This window comes from Trachypithecus francoisi, unplaced genomic scaffold, assembly GCF_009764315.1.
Source record: "Trachypithecus francoisi isolate TF-2019V2 unplaced genomic scaffold, Tfra_2.0 Lachesis_group8, whole genome shotgun sequence".
Taxonomy (NCBI): domain Eukaryota; kingdom Metazoa; phylum Chordata; class Mammalia; order Primates; family Cercopithecidae; genus Trachypithecus; species Trachypithecus francoisi.
The window spans coordinates 66880132-66905943 of record NW_022681473.1 but is presented as its reverse complement, the minus strand read 5'-3'; the positions used below and the strand labels follow the sequence as shown (position 1 = coordinate 66905943).

At 38.6% G+C, this 25812-nt stretch overlaps 1 protein-coding gene across 3 annotated transcripts in view; it reads right to left on the bottom strand.

Moving 5' to 3' along the window:
* UVRAG (UV radiation resistance associated) overlaps positions 1-25812 on the bottom strand; it is a 340923-nt gene that overhangs the window by 120642 nt on the left and 194469 nt on the right. For 2 of the 3 annotated variants that reach the window (XM_033206742.1, XM_033206746.1), the window contains 4 exons: positions 20136-20220; positions 16540-16627; positions 14994-15054; positions 6903-7068 (listed from right to left, as the gene is read on the bottom strand). In XM_033206742.1, coding sequence (XP_033062633.1) covers positions 6903-7068; positions 14994-15054; positions 16540-16627; positions 20136-20220 — 400 coding nt within the window. The remainder of the gene's footprint in view (positions 1-6902; positions 7069-14993; positions 15055-16539; positions 16628-20135; positions 20221-25812) is intronic. The other variant, XM_033206745.1, reaches the window with a different exon arrangement.

Here is a 25812-nt window from a genome sequence, read left to right as displayed (position 1 = left end):
AAAAAAAAGTGTGTCTGTTCTAACTTGTCTGGTGGCTACCTGAAGGACTAATGCGAGTTACTTTCCCTTGTTCCTCCCCTAGTCTGAACTCGCTCAGAACTGAAAAGCAGCTAACAATGTTCAAGTAATAAGGCAAACAAACAACCCAGAGCCACCTGGGGCAAAAAATACTACAGTTCAGACACAAAACAGATTGCCTAAAGCCTGGGAAGAAAAGCTGGAGTTTCTTTGAGAAATTTGGTCATTCAAAAATGTCCAAGTATACTGGAGAATTTAGAAGCTACATTCATGCCCAAAACAAGATGCATATTCAGAAAAAACTTGAAGAGCCTACACTTTCCCCTCTGGCTGACAGCTAGGCTCAGTGCAACCAGAAAGTGAAAGCTAAGGCCTTCAACTGAAATTAAAGGACCACAGATAGTAACTTGAAGCTGTATAAAGAAATAAAAATCCAGAAAAGGTAATTACATATGTAAATAAAAAAGATAGTACTATGGGCACAGAACACATAATAATGCAATTTGTGATAACAACATAAAGATGAGAGGGAGGAACAGAGGTGTATAGAAACAGAGTTTTTATATGCTACTGAAGCTTACTGGTATCCGTTCAAACTAGAATGTTATAAGTGTAGGACATTAATTAAAATCCCCATCATAACCATAAAAAAATCTATAAAATACACAGAAAAGGAAATGAGAAAGGAATCAAAAGGGTACACCTCAAAAAATATCAACTAAGCACAAAAGAAGGCAGTAATAAAGGAAATAAGACACACAAAAAAGCATAAGACATACAGAAAACAAATAGCAAAGTGGCGTTTTTCCCTACCAGTAACTAAGTGTAAGTGGATTACAAACTCTAATCCAAAGGCAGAGACTGGAGGAATGCATAAAAGACATGCTCCAACTATACACCATCTTCAAGAGACTTATTCTAGATCAAAAGGTTCAAAGTGAAAAGATAGGAAAGATAGTCCATGCAAATAGTAAGCAAAGGAGAGCTGGGGTGGTTATACTAACATCAGATAAAACAGTCTTTTGGTCAAAAGTTGTTATAAGAGGCAAAAATATACCAATAAAAGGGTCAATTCATCAGGCAGACATAACAAGAAATATGTGCACAAAACAACAGAGGTCTAAAATATACGAAGCAAATGTTGACAGAATTGAAAGGAGAAATATACAGTTTTACAGTAATAGTTGAAGAATTCAACAGCCGACTCTCAATCATAAATGGAACATTTAGACAGAAGATCAATAAGGAAACAGAGGACTTGAGAACATCATAAACCAACTAGATCTAACAGACATAAATAGAACACTGCATCTAATGAGAGCAGAATACACATTTTTCTCAAGTGCACGTAGAATGTTCTCCAGGACAGACAATACATTAATACAACACAAAACAAGTCTTCATAATTTAAAAAATATTAAAATCATAAAACTAATATCTCTGCTTCTCTGTCACAATGGAATAAAATGAGAAATGAATAACAAAAGGAAAACTAGAAAATTCACAAATATGGAAAAATTAATGCTCTCTCTCTCTTTCCATTTTTTTGAGACAAGGTCTTCCTCTGTTGCCCAGGCTGGAGTGCAGCGCTGCAATCTCGGCTCACTGCAGCCTTCGCCTCCTGCGCTTAATCAATTATCCCACCTCAGCTTCTTGAGTAGCTGGGACTACAGGTGCCCACCACCACACTCAGCTAATTTTTGTATTTTTTGTAAAGACAGGTTCTCGCCATGTTGTGAAGGCTGGTCTCAAACTCCTGGCCTCAAAGTATCTGCCTGCCTTGGCCTCCCAGAGTGCTAGGATTACAGGCGTGAGCCACCACGCCCAGCCAAACAATGCTCTTATAAACAACCAGTGGTCAATAAAGAAATCACAAGGAAATTAGAAAATACTTTGACATTAATTTTAAAAAAATAACATACAAAAATGTATGGGGTGTGGAAACTGTTTTATAGGTGTAAACATTGGGTAAAGATCTCATTAACCTAAGTTGCCATCTTTAAGAAACTACAGGAAAAAGAAAATAAAACACAAAGCTAGCAGAATGAAGGAAATAATAAAGATAAGAGCAGACATATACAAAATGGAGAGCAAAAAAACACTAGAGAGAATCAATAAAACCACAAGTCAGTTCTTTGAAAAGAAACTGACAAATCTTTAGCTAGACTAACTGAAAAAGAGGAAAGAAACTGCAGTAAAATGAGAAATGAAAGTGGGGACACTACTACAAACCTTACAGAAATGAAAAGGATTATAAGAAAACACCATGAGGAGGGTGAAGTAAGATGGCTGAATAGATGCTTTCACTGATTGTTCCCCTGCTAACCTTGCAGGAACACCAATTTAACAACCATCTACACACACAAAAAAGCACCTACATAAGAACCAAAAATCAGGTAAGCATCACAGTACCTGGTTTTAACCTCATATAGCTGTAAAAGGCACTGAAGAGGGTAGAGAAGACAGACTTGAATTGCTGACGCCGCCCCTTCCCCATTCCTGTCGCAGCGGCCATAAGATACAGAGCATCTGTGCTCTTGAGGGAGGGAGAGCACAGTGATTGTGGTACTTTGCATTGAACTCAGTGCCGCTCTGTCACAGTGGGAAACAAAACTGGATTAAACTCAGCCAATGCCCATTCATGGGGGCAGCATTTAGATCAGCCCTAGTCAGAGGGGAATTGCCTATCCCAGTGGTTAGAACTTGAGTTTTGGCAAACCTTTCTACCATGGAAAAGGTGCTCTGGGGTTCTAAATAATCTTGAAAGACAGTCTAGGCCATGAAGACTGCAATTCCTAGGTAAGTCCTAGTGCTAGCGCTGGCCTTAGAGGCAATGGACATGGGAAACTAGCCAGGGTGGCTAAGGAAGTTCTTGTGACACCCCTTCATCAACCACAGGCAGTGTAGCCTGCAGCAAAAAAAAAAAGACTCCTTTCTTCTGCTTGAGAGGAGAAGAAAGAGACTTTGTCTTGCATCTTGGATACCAGCTTAGCCACAATAGGATAGGGCACTGGGCAATCACCAGGCCCCCATTCCAGACCCTAGCTCCCAGATGACGTATCTAGAAACACGCTTGGCCAGAAGGGAATGTATTGCCTTGAAAGGAAGGACCAAGTCCTGGCAGGATTCATCACCTGTGACCAAAAAGCCCTTGGGCTCTGAAGAACCAGGAGTAATACCCAGACAGTAAGCCATGGGCCTTGGGTGGGATTCTGAGATGTTCTACTTTCAGGTACCAGCTTGGCCACAGTGGAGTAGAGCACAAAATGGGCTTTTGGGGTCCCTGATTCCAGGCCTTGGCTCTTGGATGGCATTTCTGGACCTGTCCTGGTCCAGAGGGGAGTCCTTTGCCCTGAAGTGTGAGTCCCAGGTGTGGCAGCATTTGCCACAAGCTAACTGAAGAGCCCTTGAGCCTTCAGTGAATATCAGTGATAGCCTGGCAGTACCCACCAGGGGTCTACGGTGATGGTGGCCATGTGGAGAGAATCCTCTGCCTATGATACGGAGAGGGAAGAGTTACAGTTTAAGTGCCAGCTTAGCTGCAATAGACTAGAGCACCAGATAGATTTCTAAGGCTTTGGACTCTAGTCTTTGGCTCCCAAACAGCATCTCTGGACCTGCTCGGGGCTGGGGGAAACTTGCTGCCCTGAAGGGAAGAACACAATCCTGGCTGGCTTCACCACCTGCTAATTGTAGAGCCATAGGGTCTTAAGCAAACATAGGTGGTAGCCAGGTAGAGGTTACACAGGGCCTAGGGTAAGACCCAGTCCTATGCTGGTGTCAGGTCTGAACCAGGGAAATCCCAGTGGTGGAGGCCACGAGGGTGATTGTGTCCCCCTACTCCCAGCTCCAGGCAGCTCAGCATAGAGAGAGAGACTCTGAGAAAAATAAGGGTAGAGAACAGGAGTCTCTGCCTGGTAATCCAGAGAAGTCTTTTGGATCTTATCCAAGACCACCAAGTGGTACCTCTACAAGACTGCAAGAACTACAGTGTTACTGAGCTTAGGGTTCCCCTTAATGCAGATACAGCTTAGATCACAACATCTAAGTCCTTTCAAAAACTTGGAAAACCTTCTCAAGAAAGACAGGTATAAACAAGCCCACATTGTGAAGACTACAGTAAATACCTAAACTCTTCAATGCCCAGACACTGGCAAACATCCACAAGCATCAAGGCCATCAAGGAAAACATGACCTCTCCAAATTAACTAAATAAGGCATCAGGGACCAATTCTGGAGAAACAGAGATACATGATCTTTCGGACAGAGAATTCAAATTAGCTGTTTTGTGGAAACACAAAGAAATTCAAGACAATACAGAGAAGGAATTCAGACTTACATCAGATAAATTTAACAAAGAGATTGAAATAATTAAAAAGAATCAAGTGGATATTCTGGAGGTGAAAAATGCAACTGAAATATTGAAAAACGCATTAAAGTCTCTTAATAGAAGCATTGATCAAGGAGAAGATAGAATTAGTGGTCTGGAATTCAGGCTATTTGAAAATGCTCAGTCAGAGGAGACAAAATAAAAAAGAATAAAAAAGAATGAAGCATGCCTACAGAACTAGAAAAGAACCTCAAAGGGCAAACTTAAGAGTTACTGGCTTTAAAGAGGAGGTAGAGAAAGAGATAGGAGTAGAAAAGAATAATAACAGAACTTCCCAAACCTAGGAAAAAATATCAATATTCAAGTACAAGAAGGTTACAGAACACCACACAGATTTAAGTCAAAGAAGACTACCTCAAAGCATTTAACAATCAAACTCCCAAAGGTCAAGTATAAAGAGAAGATCCTAAAAGCAGCAGGACAAAAGAAACAAGGATAAATATAAATAAAGCAGTGGCAAAAAATGCTATAAAATCACACAATGGCCTGTAATCCCAGCACTTTGGCAGGCCAAGGAGGGTGGATCATGAGGTCAAGAGATTGAGACCATCCTGGCCAACATGGTAAAACCTCATCTCTACTAAAAATACAAAAATTAGCTGGGTGTGCTGGTGCACAGCTGTATTCCCAGCAACTCGGGAGGCTGAGGCAGGAGAATCGCTTGAACCTGGGAGGTGAAGATTGCAGTGAGCCAAGATTGCGCCGCTGCACTCCAGTCTGGCAACAGAGCAAGACTCTATCTCAAAAAAAAAAAAAAAAAAAAAAGAGAAAAAAAAACACAAAATGGAACCAAATAATTGGATTACATTAGCAATCAAATGGTTTTTCGCAATAAAGCTCTATCATTTAATTTTTTTTAAAAAAAGAAACAAGTAACATACAATGGAGCTTCAATTCATCTGGCAGCAGACTTTACAGTGGAAGACTAACAGGACAGGAGAGAGTGGTATTACACATTTAAAGTGCTGAAGGCAAAAAAAGAAAAGTACAATATGCATACCTGATTTATTAGTCTGATATAAATTGGTACCTTTACCATTTTCCAGACAATGCTAAGATCACAGAGCACTTTAACCCCACTCAACCCTTTTTACTTTTTGTGTTAGAACTATGCACTATAAACCTACATATATTATTATGTATATGCATGTTATATTTAAGAAGACATTAGTATTTATTTATAGTCAAAATGAATTTAGATATACATCTTTATCCTTTCTCTTATTCTTTGTTCCATACTGTATTTCCATGTTTCTGTTTGAAATTATTTTTATTCTTCCTTTAGTATTTCCTTTACTGTAGGTCTGCTGGGATAGATCTTCTCAGTTTTGATGGTCTGAAATATCTTTATTTTGCCTGTACTTTTGAATAATATTTTCACTGGGTATAGAATTCTAAGTGGACAGTTGCGTTTTTTCAGTATTTTAAAATGTCACCGCATCACCATCTGGCTTCTGTTGTTCCACTGAGAAATCAGCTTTGTCTTACTATCAATCTTTTCAAGCTATCATGTCTTTCTCTCTAGTTGCTTTTAGTATTTTCACTTTATCTTTGATATTCAGCTGTTTAATTTCCCCAGGTATGTTTTCTTTATTGTCATTCTGTTTTGTTACTGCTTCTTGAATTTGTAATTTCATGGCTTTTGTTAAATTTGAAAATTCTTAGTCATTATCTCTTAAAATTTTTTTTTTTTTTTTTTTTTGAGGCGGAGTCTTGCTCTGTCGCCGGGACTGGAGCGCAGTGGCCGGATCTCAGCTCACTGCAAGCTCCGCCTCTCGGGTTTACGCCATTCTCCTGCCTCAGCCTCCCGAGGAGCTGGGGCTACAGGCGTCCGCCACCTCGCCCGGCTAGTTTTTGTATTTTTAGTAGAGACGGGGTTTCACCGTGTTAGCCAAGATGGTCTCGATCTCCTGACCTCGTGATCCGCCCGTCTCGGCCTCCCAAAGTGCTGGGATTACGGGCTTGAGCCACCGCGCCCGGCCTATCTCTTAAAATTTTGTTTACCCCACAATCTTTCTAGCCTCCCTGTGCCTGAAATTACATGTATATTAGACACTTGTATTTTCTACTGACCTATCTTCCAATTCACTAATCCACTTTTCAGCTACGTTCAATCTGCTATTATGTCTTTTCCTAGTTAGATCTCTGACAAATCTTTTAACATTTCACTTGTTGAGTGGCAGGCAAAAGGTACTAAGTGAATATTTGTAGATCATCTGACACTTATCCTCACAAAAGTAAGCAGAAAGTAAATGAAACTTAAGTAAATATTTGCTACCATTAGCAATTTTTGGGAGCTCAGGGGTTGAGTCATTAAAATTTATATGAATAACTAGTTTCATATAACAACTACATTTGATTTAAATGAAATGGAGCACTCTACAAAGGTTATATAAAAGTTGTCATAATTTAGGTTACATTTTATATATTTTATTATACCCCACGTTTTATACTGGCTTGATGTTAAAATCATTTTTTTAAAAAATACACTTACTCTCTCTCCTTTTCCGTCAGTTTGTCATTGATATTGTCTTTGATTGTTGATCTAGACCCCTTATGAATTATAGGATATCTGAGGGGTACTTGTAGGAAAAAGGAAATCATGGAGACCAAATGTGCAGTATAACCAAGGGCAACAGCAATGCTTCCATCATCTTTTGCTGTAAATTCAAAAGCAGAGGAAAAGAAAATAACTATTTATCTTATCAATAACCACAAGACAATAAATCATTTTCAAAGAATATTTTATAAAAATATGTGGTACATAAAATATTAATCACTTATCTAAATTATATAAATGTTATGCAAATTTAAACATATTAACAAGACTTGAAACTTCATCTACTAACTGCATTTTAAACTATTTCCCAATAATTAATGTGATGAGATTAACATTTGATATATACCTTAAAGCAAGAACTCTTACTATATCCAGATAACCACTGCTTTCTTTCCCAGCATTTTTACAGGGAGAATTAATACTTGAATCTATTACATGAAATGAAAATTAGCTTCAGAGGTTTAAACATAACAAACACACTATACAGTGGTTATACATTTTATTCATTAACAATTTCCTAGGCAATACAGTTGTACTATTTTACAAAATTATTAATTCTAAAGAGAAATGAAATAGTATAATCATTCTTATGGGGTATGTTCTTGATATTGAAAAAGTCAGTGTTACATAAATAAGTCTATGAAGTGTAATATGGGTTAAGGGGGAAAAGTTTTAAACAGCAAAAGCAAAAGATGAAAAACACACTGTTCCTATACCACTCTATTTATGCAATATAGGTGGAAGCAACTATTAGGAAAAAATGCAGGTATCTTATAATCAGACATAAGCATCTAGTTTTCAAAAAGCCACAGATAATTACATTTTTAAAACTTATCCAGATTTCTGCCACTATCTATCCAGTGAGAAATGATGATTCAGGGGCTAAGAACAGGGAGTAATACAACAGAAAGTTTTAAACTTCCCCCAAGAGGAAGCAAACAGGATCTTCTTGGTATACAGTACTCCTAAATGCTTTTAAAAGTGCACAAGTACATGTGTGTACACTCATACACTAAAACATTTAACACATAATCTGGAATATCCCATCTGGCTAGAGAAGAAGGGCTGAAATGATCACAATGGCCATGGCTTGACTATTCCCTGACTTCTAAGGGTGGCTTCAACCTCAATTACTAATAACATTTTCGCATTCTTCTTTCTATTTCTACTTAATTATCTAAGCACTACCTTCTTATGGTAGAAGTGCCACTATAGCCATCCATTCCTCAGTGAATTTTCTATCCTTAACTACCATAGCAGACTATTGGTTTTTCTTTGGTAGTCTTATAAAAAGAAGTAACTACTTATATATGCATTTTACATATATACTTTTTTCCATCCAGAACTGCCTATGGTACTTTATATATGACATTCATTCACTTAACAATGTTAAACACCTTTCAAATGCTATTTCATTCCTTTTACAGATAAAGAAACTAAGGCTCAGAGATTAAGAAATCTTTCCAAAGTAATAGAGCTAGTAAACAGGTTGGCTTGACACCCAATCCTCCACCATTAACCAGTCTACTGTACTGTCTCAGAACTTTATTGTCAAACATTAATATAACAATTATTTTTTTAAAAAAGATGGGGTCTCATTATGTTGCCCAGGCCGACTTCAAACTCCTGGGCTCAAGCAATCTTCATGCCTCAGCCTCCCAAGTAACTGGGACTACAGGTGTGTGCCACTGTGCTCAGTATATAACAATTTTTTAACTTGGGAGCCTGGAATGTATGAAGCATATGACACACGTGTACCACCTTAGTTTCTTCACAGTGTTCTAGTAAGAGCAAAGAACACATAAAAAGTCTGAGAATCCTCAATGAATTGCAAAGTACTCAACAGAAAATGGGCTTCTCAAGGAATGTCTGTTCTCTAAAACAAACTCACGGAAAAAAACCAAACAGCAGTCATTTTCAACCAACTACTGAGTCATGCCCTAACTAACTAGAATCCTCATTATTTTTAGAGACCATGTCCTCTTGCCCCAGTCCCACCCAAGTACCTGAATACTACCACAATGCTTTCCTTCTGCTGAAACCCATACATCAGACTACCTTAGGGACTAAAAGTACTTTACATTATATATTTGTTACATTATAAATTCATTATCATACAATAATATAACTAAGATAAACTTTTGCAATCACTGGGTCTGATGCTACCAACTTGGAGAAGACAGAAATGAGACCCAGGTGGTATAAATGGCTTGGTCAAAGCTGTATAGGTAGAAACTATGAGTGATGAAATAACTGAGAGAATTGTGTCCACAATTCTCCAGAATATCTATATAGGTGTGGAGTCACCGCTGGAACTGTGAGTTTCTTCACAGGTCACTGAATTCTGCCTTGTGCTTTCCATAAAGATTAGGTCTTATCAAATTTAAAATATTCCTGTCAGTAAAAGGACTTGATCTTCAATAACAACCTTTCGAAGGGAGAGGGAAAGAAGAAGAGGAGGAGGAGGACTCAAAGACAGATAATACTATGCTAAGTTGCAACTTTCCTCTATGTGCTTTATACAAAGCTTTTCCTTTCCTATATGACCTGACAGAAGAGGACCTGAAAACTTCCAGAAAGCAGCAGGCCTCTTAGATTAGCCTTTCAAGCAGGTCAAATGCAAACAATGAATATTCGAAAAATATCTATCTAATGCTAAACATTCAAGCATCTACATTTTTCCCATATTATGAAAGGAGGACTGCCAAAGAATTATATTTGTGTATTTTGAGACTACGTCCACATCTCTATTAAAAGAACAAAAAGTTAGTTTTCTAACATCACCTCCCACCAATGAACAAAACAATTTTGTTTAAAGACAAAAAGGCATCTCTAAGAGAAGTCTGCACACAGAAAACAAAAATAAATAGCACACACTGAAAATTGAATAATATTGGAAATCAGCTTTGATTCAGGTTATTCACACTCACCATTCTTGCCACAAGTCTTCCCACTCCACCTATTAAAAATTCTAGGTTTCCCATTCCAGGCCACAGGGCTCCATCACAGCCTCAGTGTTAAACACTGTGGTGTTAGATTTCCAATATTGAAGCTTTATATTAAAAAGCATTTTAAAAGGACCACGGGTGAAGCATTACAGGGCCCAAGGGTATTCCAATACCCTCAAAAGGAAAACCACCTCCTGGTAGGGAAGTCACTTTTATCACCCCAAGACCACTGAATCTCCAGTGGGAAAATGTGAGCTCATGTGGTTAATTATGGCTATTTCAGACCATGCAACCTCAGATGTCACATTCTGTTGCCAATCACTTTAGCTAAAAAACCAAAAGGTTTAAGGTTTCCAGCATTGCAAGATCTGAAAGATTTGTACCTGCAACAGCCAAAACCCAGCTCTCTGGGGTGTGCTTTTCCAGTAAGCATTAATGACGTCCCTAACACCTAAGGCAGAGCAGAGGTTTGTGTACCTTACGCTGTTCTAGGGGTTAGAAAGGTCACAGACGATAGTTTTGTTAGTGAGAAGTTGGAGCACGAGTGGAGGGTCCAGGGAAAAACAAAAATGAACCTTAAGACTCAGGTACGTGAAAAAGATGCTAATTCCAACAAAGTTTTAAGGGGCTTGAAAATAAAATAAAAACCCACAGTTTCCTCATAATAAATATTCCTGGTTTATTTTTAAAATGTAGGTAACCACTCAAGGCTGCAGCTTTTGTATACTTTTTATGACAACAAATTCCACAAACACACAATGGCCATGACAACATTATAAATTAATTCAAATGTTCCTTTGATTTATATGTTGGAGAAACTATTAATATTCAAACGCATCCAAGTACAATAAGTGATCTAAAAGCTCTTACCATCCTGCCTTCCCAATCACTGAGGCAGCTGATTTGTTAAGGAACCAAGCACCCACTGATCCAGACAGGACAAAATATTTAAGACTCTAATCACTGCCACAGCATCTATGGAATCATTCCATGTTCTCAATGAGACACTGTTTGACATATGGACTCTCCTTTCCAAGAAATCATGCCTGCATAAAGGGATACAGACACAGAAGGAAATCTGGGTCTCATTACCACAAAAGGCTCTCGTGTTATGGATTACTTAAACACACACACGCACACAAACATTTTTTTTCAGGCTAAATGTCTCGGTCAGTGGAACTCAGATGAACACCCTTCACTGGACAATTTTCTCCCACTGTGTCCAGGTCTCCTTGGCATACTCCAGCAGTAACTTACCCATTTAGAAAAGCACAATAATGTTGGAGCACTACGGTGGAGTTTCCCAAACAGTATCACCCCATGCAGCATAAAGGCTATCCCAGCAAAGTCTCATGAATATCACAGAATAACCAGCTTGGAGTTCCTTCACTAGAGGCTCTCCCAGAAAGCAGCTGCTATAGAATACTAAAAAGTTGTCACGGGTTTAAAGAGGTTATTATTCAAAGCGAGGAAGAAAACTGCATTGTGGCAGGAATTATACGAATCTTAGAATCAGACAGACCAGGAATAATCTTAGGTTTATCACTGGTTAATATGACTCCTTGAAAAATATTAATCTCTCTGAGCTTCAATTTTCTTTTTCTTTTCTTTTCTTTTCTTTTTTTTTTAAATTAGGGTAAATTTCTTTCCTAACAGATGGAATTAATTCTCACAGTTGTGAGAATTAGGGTAAATGTGAGAACATCATGATGTTCCATGTTATTATATTTCTTTCCCTTTTTTATTTTCTATGTTGAAATGGGTTCTCACTCTGTCACCCAGACTGGAGTACAGTGGCACAATCACAGCTCACTACAGCCTCAAACTCCTGGTCACCAGCAGTCCTCCCACCTCGGTCTCCCAAAGTGCTAGGATTACAGGCATGAGCCACCACGCCCAGCCTATGTTACTATATTTCTACCAGCCTAAAATGTCTTCTTACTCTTTTTTCTATTGGAAAACATCATTCTATTTCTTAAGACACTGAAATCATCTTCTCTGTAAGTTTTCCTGATCCCCTCCTGATATAAGTGATTAATCTCACTTTTTTGAGTACCATATACCTGCTATAAACTTCTAAGTGCCTGACACAGAGTATGAATTCAATAAATACTTATTGATTGTCTGAATTACAAATCTGGTATCCTCAACTGGACTATAATCTCACTGAGGCAGGATCAATGTCTTAACCATCTCTTACATCCTCAACACCTGGCACCGTGGATGACATACACAGAACACTCAATACATTTAGTAAATGGAAGTGCCTTGCAGGATACTAACATAAGATTTTTTGTTTTTGCTTTTGTTAGACAGAGTCTCGCTCTGTCGCTCAGGCTAAGTGCAGTGGCGCAATCTCAGCTCGTTGCAACCTTCGCCTCTGGGTTCAAGTGATTCTTGTGCCTCAGCCTCCCAAGTAGCTGAGATTACAGGCATGTGCCACCATACCCAGCTAATTTTTTGTATTTTTAGTAGAAACAGGGTTTCACTATGTTGGTCAGGCTGATCTCAAACTCCTGACCTCAAATATCTGCACACTTCGGCCTCCCAAAGTGCTAGAACTACAGGCATGAGCCACAGCGCCTGGCCAACATAAGATTTTTAAAGTCCAGTATTACTGCATGTGCTTCTTAAAAATTTCTGATTCCTAAGGGTGATGGGGAATGAACAGGACCTTAGAGTAAAATTAAACATTTATTTCATTTTATCTCACATTTTGTTTTTCAACAACTGCACTAAAAAGCTACACTAATTAAAGGGTAGGGAGACTGTATTTGGCTTGTTGGGCATTCTAAGTGTAGATAACTATAAAAGCTATGAAAAACTAGGAGAGAAGGAATTTCAAAGAAAACAAAATAGAAGCAAGACACATCTCAGAGTAATCAGACCACCACTCCTGATATTCCTGCTTCCCTGACTGCCCCCTTCAAATCATTCTGTATTTAGCAGCCAGAGTGACTTTTAAAAGCCTAACTCAGCTCATGCCATTCCGCTTCTTGAAGTCCCTCAGGCATTTCCTACTTCCTTGAGAATTAAATACCAACTCCTTACCGTGACCTCAAGGCCCTGGCTGCCGTCTCCTACCTCCTCTAAAGTAGCTCTTCCCTCGCTCACTATGCTCCAGCTGCACATGTCTGGTCTTTTCTGTCCTTCCTTCCTCTCTCTTTTGCAACTAATTCCGATTATATTTATTGAGTACCTCCTATATGAAAAGCCTTTTCAAATGTTATTTCATTCAATCATCACAAGAAATTACAGATATAGATATCTTATTTTATAAGAAATTAGGCTGAAAGATTACATGATTTACCCAAAATACAAGTCCCTTTTCTCACATTCCGCCAACCCTGAGTTTTTTGAGAGATGCCAAGCCCATTTCTCCTTCATCATCACTTTTGTACTTGCTGACACGTCTCCCAGAAATGCTCTTCCCCCAGCTGCAGCATAGTTGGCTCCTTTTAGCCTTCAATTTTATACTTCTCCTTAGAGAGGTCTTCTCTGACTGCTTTATCTAAAGCCATTTCTTCCATTCTCTGGGATAGCATATTCCTCTATTAAATACTTGCTAGTTACTTATTTTCTTGTTTATTGGCTGTCTCCCCCAGTAAGCTCCATGGAAGGAGAAAACATGTTTACTTTCTGCATCATCGTATCCTCAAAGGCACAGTGCCTGGCATTTGGATGTTCAATGAACATTTTTTTCAATGAATGATGTTCTGTATCCCAGGAAACTGGTACGGGACAAAAGTATTCAATATGTTTACTAAATGAGGAAAATGATGCACCATGGGCTTCAAGACACCACAACTTTGCCTAAAATTAACATCAAAACACATTTCTATGAGTGTCTTACAGATAGCTGAGGGAGCACTATGAAATGGAAACCAGACAAATCCCAGCTATATTATTACCTGGCTTTGTGGTCTCAAGCAAGTTACTGAATACCATTTTCCTTATAGGATCCCTTTGTTTGTTTTTGTGAGTATTAAAGATTAGGCAAAATCTTATGTATTTATAGCTATTGGTATACCTCACTTAATTTTTCACAACAATCATATAAGACAGGTAGGGCATAAATTAATAGTTCATTCAATCAATTAGGAAATCAACTCAAAGGTTACATGACTTGTTCCAAATTACATGGTTTACGGAAGGGCAATCAGGACTCGAACATAGGTTTTCCAGCTCCTGGTTTATCACTCTCCTTTTATCACGTCCAAAGTACTTACAAGTAAGGGCCCAACGGGGTAACAAAACACTCTTAGATGTTAAATGATCACCAATAACAACAGCTTCTTTATAGGAAAACGAAAGTCCTGATCAAAACTAGCAATGCTCTCTTCTTCAGTAACTTCTCAAGTAGATAATATGCTGGCTTTGGGAATAATCTATAAAGATATTTAGTAGGCCTCAAAGCATTGTTTAGCCTAAGGGAAAAGAACCCACTTTGCTAACAATAAAAATAATCACTGATATGCCAAAGAAAATAAATTCTTTGGAATATTTGCAAAGTGAGTAGGAAAAGCAAAAGATTTTAAAATATAGAAATTACTAAGGATCATATTCTATAATACTTTTAATGTAATTTATTTATTTTCAGTTAAAAGATAAGAAAAATGGTAGTATAACAAATTAAGCCTGTGGTAATGGAAACTTCACAAAATTAAATTTTCAAATACTTTTCAGGTCAGCAGTAATATGACTTTCTAAATAGTAACAGAACAGATTTTGTTTGCTGTTCCTCTGCTCCCAAACACACACAAATTTTTCATAAAAATCGAACCAAAAGGAAGGGCAATTATTTGTATTCTTAAGAACCCTACCGCCTAATTTGCTTAAAGTCCATTTAAAAACTATTTTCTTTTAAATTTCTAATATAAAGTTCAGTAATTATTTTTCTATGACCAGAACTAACATTCTATCTCCTATCAAGGAGTCTGACATACATACTTGCAATTGGGAAAGGACAGAAGGTCCAAACATTCTTTTGGATAAAGTGCTAGGCAAAGAGCATTTCCAGATATTCTATTTCCATATATTAATACATACCAAATCTTCAAAATAAAAAATAAAATACCTTGGAAGTCCTCAGAATTAGGCAACTTGACACCACATACAAAGTAATCCTTATGTTCATTCTGTGAATTTAATTAAAGAATAAAATTAATAAATAAAGCAAATAACCGCTAAGTCAAATGTCAAATCTCAAACAAACTCTAAGTCAGTAGGTTTGTGCTGATTTAAAACACTGTTCTAAATTCCAAGTATTATCATAATTGTTGAAGCTGGATGATGAGTACATGATGATTCATTCTACTCTCTCCCTACATTTACATATACTTGACATTTTCTATTATAACATTTAAGACATTATGTCCAAGGAAAAAGCCATGTAAAATTATCATCATAAAAATATCCTTGGTTCATTCACATACATAAATGGTTTAATAAAATTCTATAAGCAAACTCAAATCCTATTATCATTCTTCTCTGAAAATTAGTCTTTTAAATAACTTGTCATTAAAGAGAAAACTATCAAATTTAGCAGATTTAGTTCTCTGAAAAATAATTCTAATCAATTTTATTAAAGTTTTCCTTTTTTCACTCCTTCTAAGAAACTAGGCTCAAAACCCTAATAGCCTGACAGTTAACCCAGGAATATCTTAAGTAACACTAATACATGAAAATTATCAATCATATTTTTAAAGCAGTACACATATATGTGCACATATGTGTCAGAAATGATGATAATGGGCCAGGTGCCATGGCTCACACCTGTAATCCCAGCACTTTGGGAGGCCGAGGCGGGTGGATCACAAGGTCAGGAGATCGAGACCATCCTGGCTAACACAGTGAAACCCTGTCTCTACTAAAAGTACAAAAAAATTGGCTGGGCACTGTGGCTCACGTCTATAATCCCAGCCCTTTGGGAGGCCGAGGCAGACGGATCACGAGACCATCCTGGCCAACATGGTGAAACCCCGGCTCTACTAAAAATACAAAAATTAGCTGCACGTGGTGGCATATGCCTGTAATCCTACCTACTCAGGTGGCTGAGGCAGAAGAATCACTTGAGCCAGGGAGTCAGAGGTTGCAGTGAGCCAGGATCATGCCACTGCACTCCAGCCTGGCGACAGAGAGAGACTCTGTCTAAAAAAAAAAAATTAGCTGGGCATGGTGGCGGGCACCTGTAGCCCCAGCTACTCGGGAGGCTGAGGCAGGAGAATGGCGTGAATCCGGGAGGCGGACTTGCAATGAGCCAAGATCGCATCACTGCACTCCAGCCTGGGCAACAGAGCGAGACTCTGTCTCAAAAAAACAAAAAAAAGGAAGAAATGGTGATAATGGATAATGTGGTTAAGTAAAAAGATCCTAAAGAAACCAAAATAATTTGGCAGTCTTTCAGATGATGAATGCATCCCACCACCAAAGTGATATAAATGAAATAGTAGAACCTAAGAGCAAACAAGTCTAAATCTATGATTTAAACAGACATTAGCTCCTGAATGAATCATGACAGCATAGATTAAGCCTAGAGCAATGAGTTTTTTCATTGAGAGGAAATTTCACACAGAAATCATCTTTTCAAAAATAAAAATATTTTCAGAAAATTTGAAACTTACCAAATCAATAGGGTAAATGTAGGAAAGCTCAGAGAGTAATTGCCTGCAACGAATTGTCAACTGAGCATTAGTCTTCAAAAAGAGTTCTCTAATGAGGAAAGAAAAAATACAGTTATTAAAAAATACATGCTTGCATGCTTTGTAACATTTATTTCCATACAATTAATGCAAAGAAAGATTATGCCGTCTGTAATAGGCCACAGAAACTCCGAAGTAGAAGCATAAATAATAGCTACCATAAGTCTTGACCTATCTCCAAACAGTATCAATCAAGCTAACTACACACTGTGTGCTACTCTGTATGATTAGTACCATGCTAAGAAATGTAAAGGGGGCTGGGAGTGGTGGCTCACTCCCATATTCCTAGCACTTTGGGAGGCCCAGGAGTTCAAGACCAGCCTGGGTAATATAGGGAGAGCCCATCTCTATAAAAATAAAAAAATTAGCTTGGCTTGGTGGCGTATGCCTGTGGTCCCAGCTACCTGGGAGGCTGATGAAGGAGGACTGCTGGGGCCTGGGAGGTTGAAGCTGTAGCGAGCCCTGATCATGCCACTGCACTCCAGCCTAGGCACCAGAGCAAGACACTGTCTTTGAAAAAAAGAAATGTAAAGGGTACAAATGGCCTTATTTAGTTATTATAAAAACTCTAGTAGGTTAGTATTATTTATATCTATTTATAAAAAAGGAAACAATATTTGGAGAGTCTGAGTAATCTGACCAAGATTTCACAGTTAATTTAATGAGGCCAATTTGATTTCAAGATAGATCTGGATGGTATTTCCTCAAAAAGTGTTCTATATTTCACTCAAAATTACGTATTAGAATTACCTCAAAAACCAACATGTTGGACTGTGAGAAAAAAAGTTAAAAATAACAAATAAAAAGCTATAGCATGAAATTACCCTTCTCTCTCTCTCTCTTTTTTTTCTTTTTTTTGAGATGGGGTCTCACTCTGTCACTCAGGCTGGAGTAGTGGCATAATCTTGGCTCATTGCAGCCTCAATCTTCCCAGGCTCAGGTGATCCTCCCACCTCAGCTTCCTGAGAAGCCGGGACTACAGGTGCGCTCAACCATGCCTAGCTAATTTTCGTATTTTTTGCAGCGACAGAGTTTCACCATGTTGCCCAGGCTGGTCTCAAACTCCTAGGCTCAAGCTATCTGCCCGTCTCAGCCTCCCAAAGTGCTGGGATCACAGGCATGAGACACTGTGCCTGGCACCAGCTTTTCTCTTGCACTACTTAAGAAACATGACCAATAGGTAAAATACCTGTAAAGTAAGTTGCCTGATCAACTGTGTCAAGAATTTAAGAACAAAAGGAATTTAGGAGAAACTGTAGGTCAGAGTGTAAAAAACCTATAGTATAATGCAAAGAGCACTGTGGTATAACATGACATATATATGGTCTTTGTCCCTGGTTCTTATCACGGAGCACCTAAAAAACCCTGGAATTTCCTGAACGATAAGAGTGTCTTTTGCTATTCATTATGAGCCCCTTTTGATCACACCAGAGTTTATGCTAATGAGATGTATTAAGGCAGGGGCTCCTAGACAGCCTCAGGATGGAACTGGTCACTAGGAAGACCAAGAGATTAGAAGGTTGGACTTTCTTCCCCGCCCACCAAACTCTGAGAAGAGGGCTGGAGATCGAGACCTGTGCAAACTCTTGCACAACAAGATTTAATGAGCTTCTAGACTGGCGGTGTCTGGAGACTGATGTGCACAGACAGGACCTGGAAGCTCCATGCTCCCTCCCCAATACCTTGCCCTGTGCATCTCTTCCATCTTGTTCATCTGTATCTTTTGTAATGTCCTCTATAATAAACCAGTGAAGGTTAAGTAAATGTGTCTCTGAGTTCTATGAGCTGCTCTAGCAAATTAATCGAATCCAAGGAGTGGGTTGTGGGAACCTCTATTTAAAGCAGGTCAATCAGAAGCACAGGTCACAACCTGGGGCTTGCCAACTGGCATCTGATGTGGTGAGGCAGTCTTGTGGGAATGAGTCCTTAATTCTGTGGGATCTGATACTATTTGCAGGAAGACAGAGTGAGAACTGAATTAAATTATAAGATATACAGTGAGGGTGTGCTGGAGAATCTAATGTCAAAAGCGTTGTATTGAGTGGTGTGTAACAGTACTAAAATCACTGGTATTTTTCTTATCTAAAACAGCACTGAAGACATAATGGGATCTAGTCCTGGCTTTGCTAGTGAGTTGGACAAATAGTAACTTACCAGAGCACTGCCTTCCTATCTGCAAATTGAGAGAATTAGAATAGATACTCTCTATGGTTTTCTCTAGGTCTAGCACTTTTTAAATTTTATTTTATTTTATTTATTTGTTTTTGAGATGGAGTCTCGCTCTGTCGTCCAGGCTGGAGTGCAGTGGCGCGATCTTGGCTCACTGCAAGCTCCGCCTCCCCAGCTCACACCATTCTCCTGCCTCAGCCTCCCAAGTAGCTGGGACTATCCGTGCCTGCCACCATGCCTGGCTAATTTTTTGTATTTTTAGTAGAGAGAGGGTTTCACTGTGTTAGCCAGGATGGTCTCGATCTCCTGACCTCATGATCTGCCTGCCTCGGCCTCCCAAAGTGCTGGGATTACAAGCGTGAGCCACCGTGCCCAGCCGGTCTAGCATTTTCGAATCCCCAAGTGCTACTAAACTTTTTTGAAGAAAAGTGCAAGATGGATGGACTTTCCAGGAAAAGCAAGTGAAGATAAGCAAAGCAACCGAGGCACCAATGAATTAAGCAAATGTTGGAAAAAATGAAGAGAAAAATGATTGGCATTTGTTAAATGAATGTTGGGAGAACGACTAAAATTAACTACAGTTGCATAGTGCCAATTTATTAAAGGATATGTGAAAGTTAAGCAAAAGGATCACCACATTAAGAAGATAAAAATCAGGCATGATGGCTCACACCTGTAATCCCAGCACTTTCGGAGGTTGAGGTGGAGGATCACTTGAGGCCAGAAGTTCGAGGCCATAGTGAGCTATGACTGTACTACTGCACTCAAGCCTTGGGTGACATAGTGAGACCCTGTCTATGAATGAATGAATGAATGAATGAATGAATGAAATGTTTCTCCAAGTTTAAAAAAGAAAGAAGACAAAAAATGAGGTAAAAATAGTATTTTAAGAGGAGAGTTCTGATAGTAGCATGGAGAACAATCTGGAAAGATGAAGAGACTGACGTTAGAGAGATAATCAAATTGCTGAAGTAATTCAAACCAGCTAACGACAAGCAGGAGTAAATCTGAAAAAATTATTGAAAAAAAAATCTATAAGCTAAACTGCATGTAGAAGACAGGAGGAAGAAATTCAAACATTAAACCATGATGCTGTGGCCTGAGAAACTCAGATAGTGTTCATGTTTCTGATTATAACTACATACTAGGAGCTTTCATAACTAACCTCTGGCACAGTGAATAACACACAGTAGGTGCCTAATTAATGAATATGTGTTGAATAAACAAATGTGTTACTGAGGTATATGGACTATAAATTAATACCAGCAGTTTTAAAGAATGCTACTTTTTCAAATCTATCCTCACGGTAAACTCCACACTCCCAGCAGTTCTTCTCAGTGTGCACTTACCTTTTCGCAGTGCACTCCTTCCTCAGCTCATTTAGGGATTCCTTCTGGAGTTGAAGTTTGAGATGCTCAGCTGAAAATGCACTTCCTAGAAATTTTTGAAAAGGAAGGAGACAATTCCATATGTAACATAGGATTACTCAATCACAACCAGAGGCCAAGCCAAATCCCTGACTGTGAGGGGGAAATAAAAAGAGTTAGGGAAAGTGGGTTGAGTACAGAGATCTTCTGGGGAGAGGAGCTAGAATAAACTTCCCTATTGGTCCAATTTTCACACAAGTCCAGCCTCTGGCAGGAGCCTAAGAGTATACGCCTAAGACTCTCTGCCTACAGATATTTCTCAATTACTGAGTGAGAAAGACGGTCAGCAATTGATAAGATATCAAAATTCAGACTTCACTTTAAAAAAATGAGTGGTTAATTCCTTTCCAACCAAAAATGCTACAGAATAACATTACTGAAAGTATATTTTAAAATAGAGTAAAAAAGTACCTGTATTTTGACTAATAAAATATAGTTGATAAATATAAGCAGTTTTTATGAACTGTCATCTTTCTCATATATATCATTACTTTAGGCTGGGCACGGTGGCTCATTCCTGTAATCCCAGCACTTTGGGAGGCCAAGGCTGGCAGATCACTTGAGGTCAGGAGTTCGAGACCAGCCTGGCTAACATGGTGAAACCCCATCTCTACTGAAAATACAAAAATTAGCTGGAAATCGCTTGAACCTGGGAGGTGGAGGTTGCAGTGAGCCAAGATTGTGACACTGCATTCCAGCCTGGGAAATAGAACGCGACTCTGTCTCCACACAACACCCCCCAAAAAAATCAGTATTTTAGTGAAAATCATAGTGTATAGGAAATGTGTATTTTGATTTTTCAACTATTTTCACATGATGACAGATAACCTGAGTTATAGTTGTATAAATTTAACTCCATGAATGTGAATTACAGGAATATTTCACATTTTAAATGATACCCTCATACCTCAATTCTCCCCTTTTTTTTTTTTTTTTAAAGACAGGGCTTCTCTCTGTTGCCCAAGCTGGAATACAGTGGCATGACCAGAGCTAAATGCAGCCTCAACTTCCCCAAGCTGAGGTGATCCTCCTGCCTCAGCCTCCTGAGTAGCTGGGACAACAGGCACATGTCACAGTGCCCAACTAATTTTTGTATTTTTTGTAGAGATAGGGTCACTATGTTGTCCAGGTTGATCTTGAACTCCTGAGCTCAAGCCATCTGCCTGCCGTGGCCTCCCAAAGAGCTAGGATTACAGGTGAGAGCTACAGTACCCGGCCTTCCCAACATATTTAAGCACGCTTCTCTTTCAACGTGCTATGAAGACCAGTAAGTTGGGAACTCGGACCCCAAAAGAATTTAACCAAGGAACACAACTTTTCAGCCCACAATATAACTTCTTCCCAAATCTTCACCTTAGTGATTTTTTTAAGACCTTTAGGTTGACAACCTCTACCCCCACATACTTCATCAGAAAGTATATGAATTCTTCTACCACTAGAGAAACGTGCCGTATCATTCTTCATCCCAGATAAATTAGGCTGCCTCAACTCAAACAGTGTTAACAAGACCACAAATAGGGACCAAAGACAGATCTGGGCTTCAAAACACAAATAAGTGTCCCCCTCCTCAGTTCAGAAGACTCTAGAATATGTTGTTACATGACCTCCCCTCAAGAAAATTCCTTGGCCGGGCGCGGTGGCTCAAGCCTGTAATCCCAGCACTTTGGGAGGCCGAGACAGGCGGATCACGAGGTCACAAGATCAAGACCATCCTGGCTAACACGGTGAAACCCCGTCTCTACTAAAAAACACAAAAAACTAGCCGGGCGAGGTGGCGGGCGCCTGTAGTCCCAGCTACTCGGGAGGCTGAGGCAGGAGAATGGCGTGAACCCGGGAGGTGGAGCTTTCAGTGAGCTGAGATCTGGCCACTGCACTCCAGCCTGGGCGACAGAGCGAGACTCAGTCTCAAAAAAAAAAGAAAAGAAAAAAGAAAATTCCTTGCAATGTGGTAAAAAGGAAATTTTAAAAAATATCCTAACCAGCTAACAAATAGGTTAAAATGTAACACATCACATTCATTTCTCTATGAAAGGTAATACAGCTTATTGGTTCCACAGGAGTGGGCTCTGGAATAAAACTGAAGCAGTTTGGGTTATTTAGGGTCAGATAGAGAAAAACTAAGTATTTGAAGATACTTAAGAAAACTCAACCTAAATTCTAAAAGTCACTTCAAAATAAGTAATTATACTGAGGCAATGGTATACTCAAGCTCCACAAGGGTTGTTCAGGTTTTATATTACTAACCTGAATACTACATGACTGATGTTGTGTCCTTCTAAGGGTATCATATCTGGAAGCAATGATGTCTATGTTTAAGAGCATGCACACATCCTGCTTCTCATGTAAATTTCTCCCTAGAATGAGTTTAATAGTTTCTGTTTAAATCAATCTCTACTACAAATGCTGAAAAATAATATTCCAACTTCAGTAATTCCTCCATAATTATCAGTCAGCACTCAGCATTCTTCTCTAAGCAGGAGTCCCCCGTCTTCTCTATTAACTATCCATTATCAGTACAGTATCATTAATTCCTTTTTATTTTTCAATGATTTGTAACTTATTACTGTACATAATTATTTGGTGCTTAAGTGATCCCAGATTCAGCCAGTGGGACTCTCTTCAACCTGCCTCTAATGTCCTTGTGAGATGTTACCATCATGTTTTTTAAAATACTACATTATAATCTTAATTTCTGTAGGATCTGTAGTGCTGTCCCCCCTCACTCCCGATATTGGTAATTTGTATTTTCTCTCTTTTTACTTAGTTAATATGGCTACAGGTTTATCAATTTTAGCGATCTTTTCAAGGAACTACCTTGTGGTTTCACTGACATCCTCTACTCTTTCAGTTTTCAATTTCACTGATTATTGGCCTTTATTATTTCCTTCCTTCGATTTGACTTGGGTTTAATTTGCTCTTCTTTTCTAATTTGTTAAGATACAAGCTTACATTATTGATTGGAGACTTTCTTTTCTAATATTGGCATCAAATGCTATAAATTTACCTCAAACTTCAAATGCTGTATTTTCATTTTCATTCATTTCAAAATACTTTCCAATTTTCTTGTGATTTCTTCTTTGACCCATGGTTTATAATATATATAGTGTGTAACTGAGAAATATTTGGAATTTTCTAGATATTTTCTGTTAGTAACTTGTAGTTTATTCTGTTTTGGTGAGAAAACATACTTTGTATGATTTTAATTATTTTGTATTTGTTTTATGGTACCAAGTGTGGTCTAACTGAATGTTCCATGTATACTTGAAAGAAATGCATATTCTGCTAGTGTTCAGTGGAGTGGTATGCTATCAATTAGGTCAAGAAAATTGATAGTCATGTCTTTTAACTGATTTTCTCTCTATTTATCTTTATCACTGAGGATGAGTGTTGTGGTTTCTAACTATAATTGTGCATTTGCTTATTTCTCCTTTCAGTTCTATCAATTTTTGCTTTATCTATATTAAAACAATATTGCTATGTTCACACTTATTTTGAATTGTTATGTCTTTTGGTGAACGGACCTCTTCACCAAGATGTAATAGCCCTCTTTATTCCAGGTAGTAATCCTTGTTTTGAAGTCTACTTTGCCAGATATTAATACAGACACTACAGTTTTATTTTGACTGTTATTTACATGGTACATCTTTTTCCATCCTTTAACTTTTAATCTATCTTTTTTCTTTTTTTCCTTTTTTTTTTTAAAAGACAGGGTCTCACTCTGTTGCCCAGGCTATGGTGCAGTGTGCAGTGGTGTAATCTTAGCTTACTGCAGTCTCCAACTCCTGGACTCAAGCAATCCTCCTGTCTCAGCCTCCTAAGTAGCTAGGAATACAGGTGCATGCATCATGTCTGAATTTTTAAGTTTTTGTGTGTGTGTGTGTTGATGGAGTCTCACTATGTTGCCCAGGCTGGTCTCGAATTCCTGGCTTCAAGCAATCCTCCTGCTTTGGCCTTCCAAAGTGCTAGGACTACACATGTGAGCCACCACACCTGGTGATAAATCTACCTTTATATTCAAAGTGGATTTCTTGTAGACAGTATTTATTTGGGTCTTGTTTTTGTTTTGTTGTAAATCAAATCTGGACAATCTCTTTTGTAACTAGAATATTCAGACTACTTATACCTAATATAAACATTGCTATGATTAAAATCTACCATTTTGCTAGCTGTTTTCAGTATGTTCCATCTCTTCTTTGTTCCCTTCTCTCCCTCTTTTTAAATGCTATTGGATTGAGTATTTTTTAGTATTTCATTCTTCTTCACTATTGGCTTATTTTTTAATCTCTTTAAAAATGTTTACTGGCTGCCCAGGAATTCACAAAATATATCTTTAATTAAGCATAGTCTACCTTCAAAAACAGGTTGAGCATACCTTATCCGAAATGCTTGGGATGGGAAGTGTTTTAGATTTAATTTTTTTTCAGATTTTGGAATATTTGCATTATACATACTGGTTCAACAATCTTAAACCCCAAAATCTGAAATCTGAAATGCTCCAAAGAGCATTTCCTTTGAGCATTATGTTGGCACCCAAAAAGTTTTAAATTTTGGAATATTTTGGATTTCAGATTTTCTGATTAGAAATATTCAACTTGTAATATTATACCACCTCACGTAGAGCATTAAAAAAACTAAAAATATGGCTGGGCACAGTGGCTCACACCTGTAATCCCAGCACTTTGAGAGGCCGAGGCGGGCAGATCATGAGGTCAGGAGTTCGAGACCAGCCTGACCACCATGGTGAAACTCCATCTCTACTAAAAATACAAAAATTAGCCAGGTGTGGTGACGTGCACCTGTTAATCCCAGCTACTCAGGAGGCTGTGGCAGGAAAATCACTTGAACCCAAGAGGCGGAGGCTGCAGTGAGCCGAGATGGCACCACTGCACTCCAGCCTGGGTAACAGAATAAGACGCTATCTCAAACAAACAAACAAAAAAACTGAAAAAAGTATACTTTCAATTCTTCCATTTCCCAGTTTTCAAATTCTTCATATGTTTTACTTTATGTATGCTATAATCCCACAAACACCATTATTTTTGCTTTAGAAAGTTGATCATCTATTTTTTTCTTTCTTTTCTTTTCTTTTTTTTTTTCTGAGGCAGAGTCTCACTCTGTCACCCAGGCTGGAGTGCAGTGGTGCTACCTCAGCTCACTGAAACCTCCACCTCCTGGGTTCAAGCTAGTCTCCTGCCTCAGCCTCCCCAGTAGCTGGGATTACAGGCACCTGTCACCATGTCTGGATAATTTTTATATTTTTAGTAGAAATGGGGTTTCACCATGTTGGCCAGGCTGGTCTCGAACTCCTGACCTCAGGTGATGCACCTGAAAACACACATATTCCTTTCCTCCCTCCTTCTTGTTCCACCACACCCCTAGACCATTATATTCAAACTGCTGAAAAACAGAAATGAAGAGAAAATATCCAAGGCAGCCATAGAAAAAAGACATATTACCTGCAGAAGAACAAAGATTTCCTAACCTGTCCTCAATCTTTCTTGTGAAGCTCCAATAGAGGTCTATGTGGAAGAAACTGTAAGCTGGTAAAATCTGCCTTATATCTGCCATAGTCACATACTAGTCCATACTTGGTCATTAA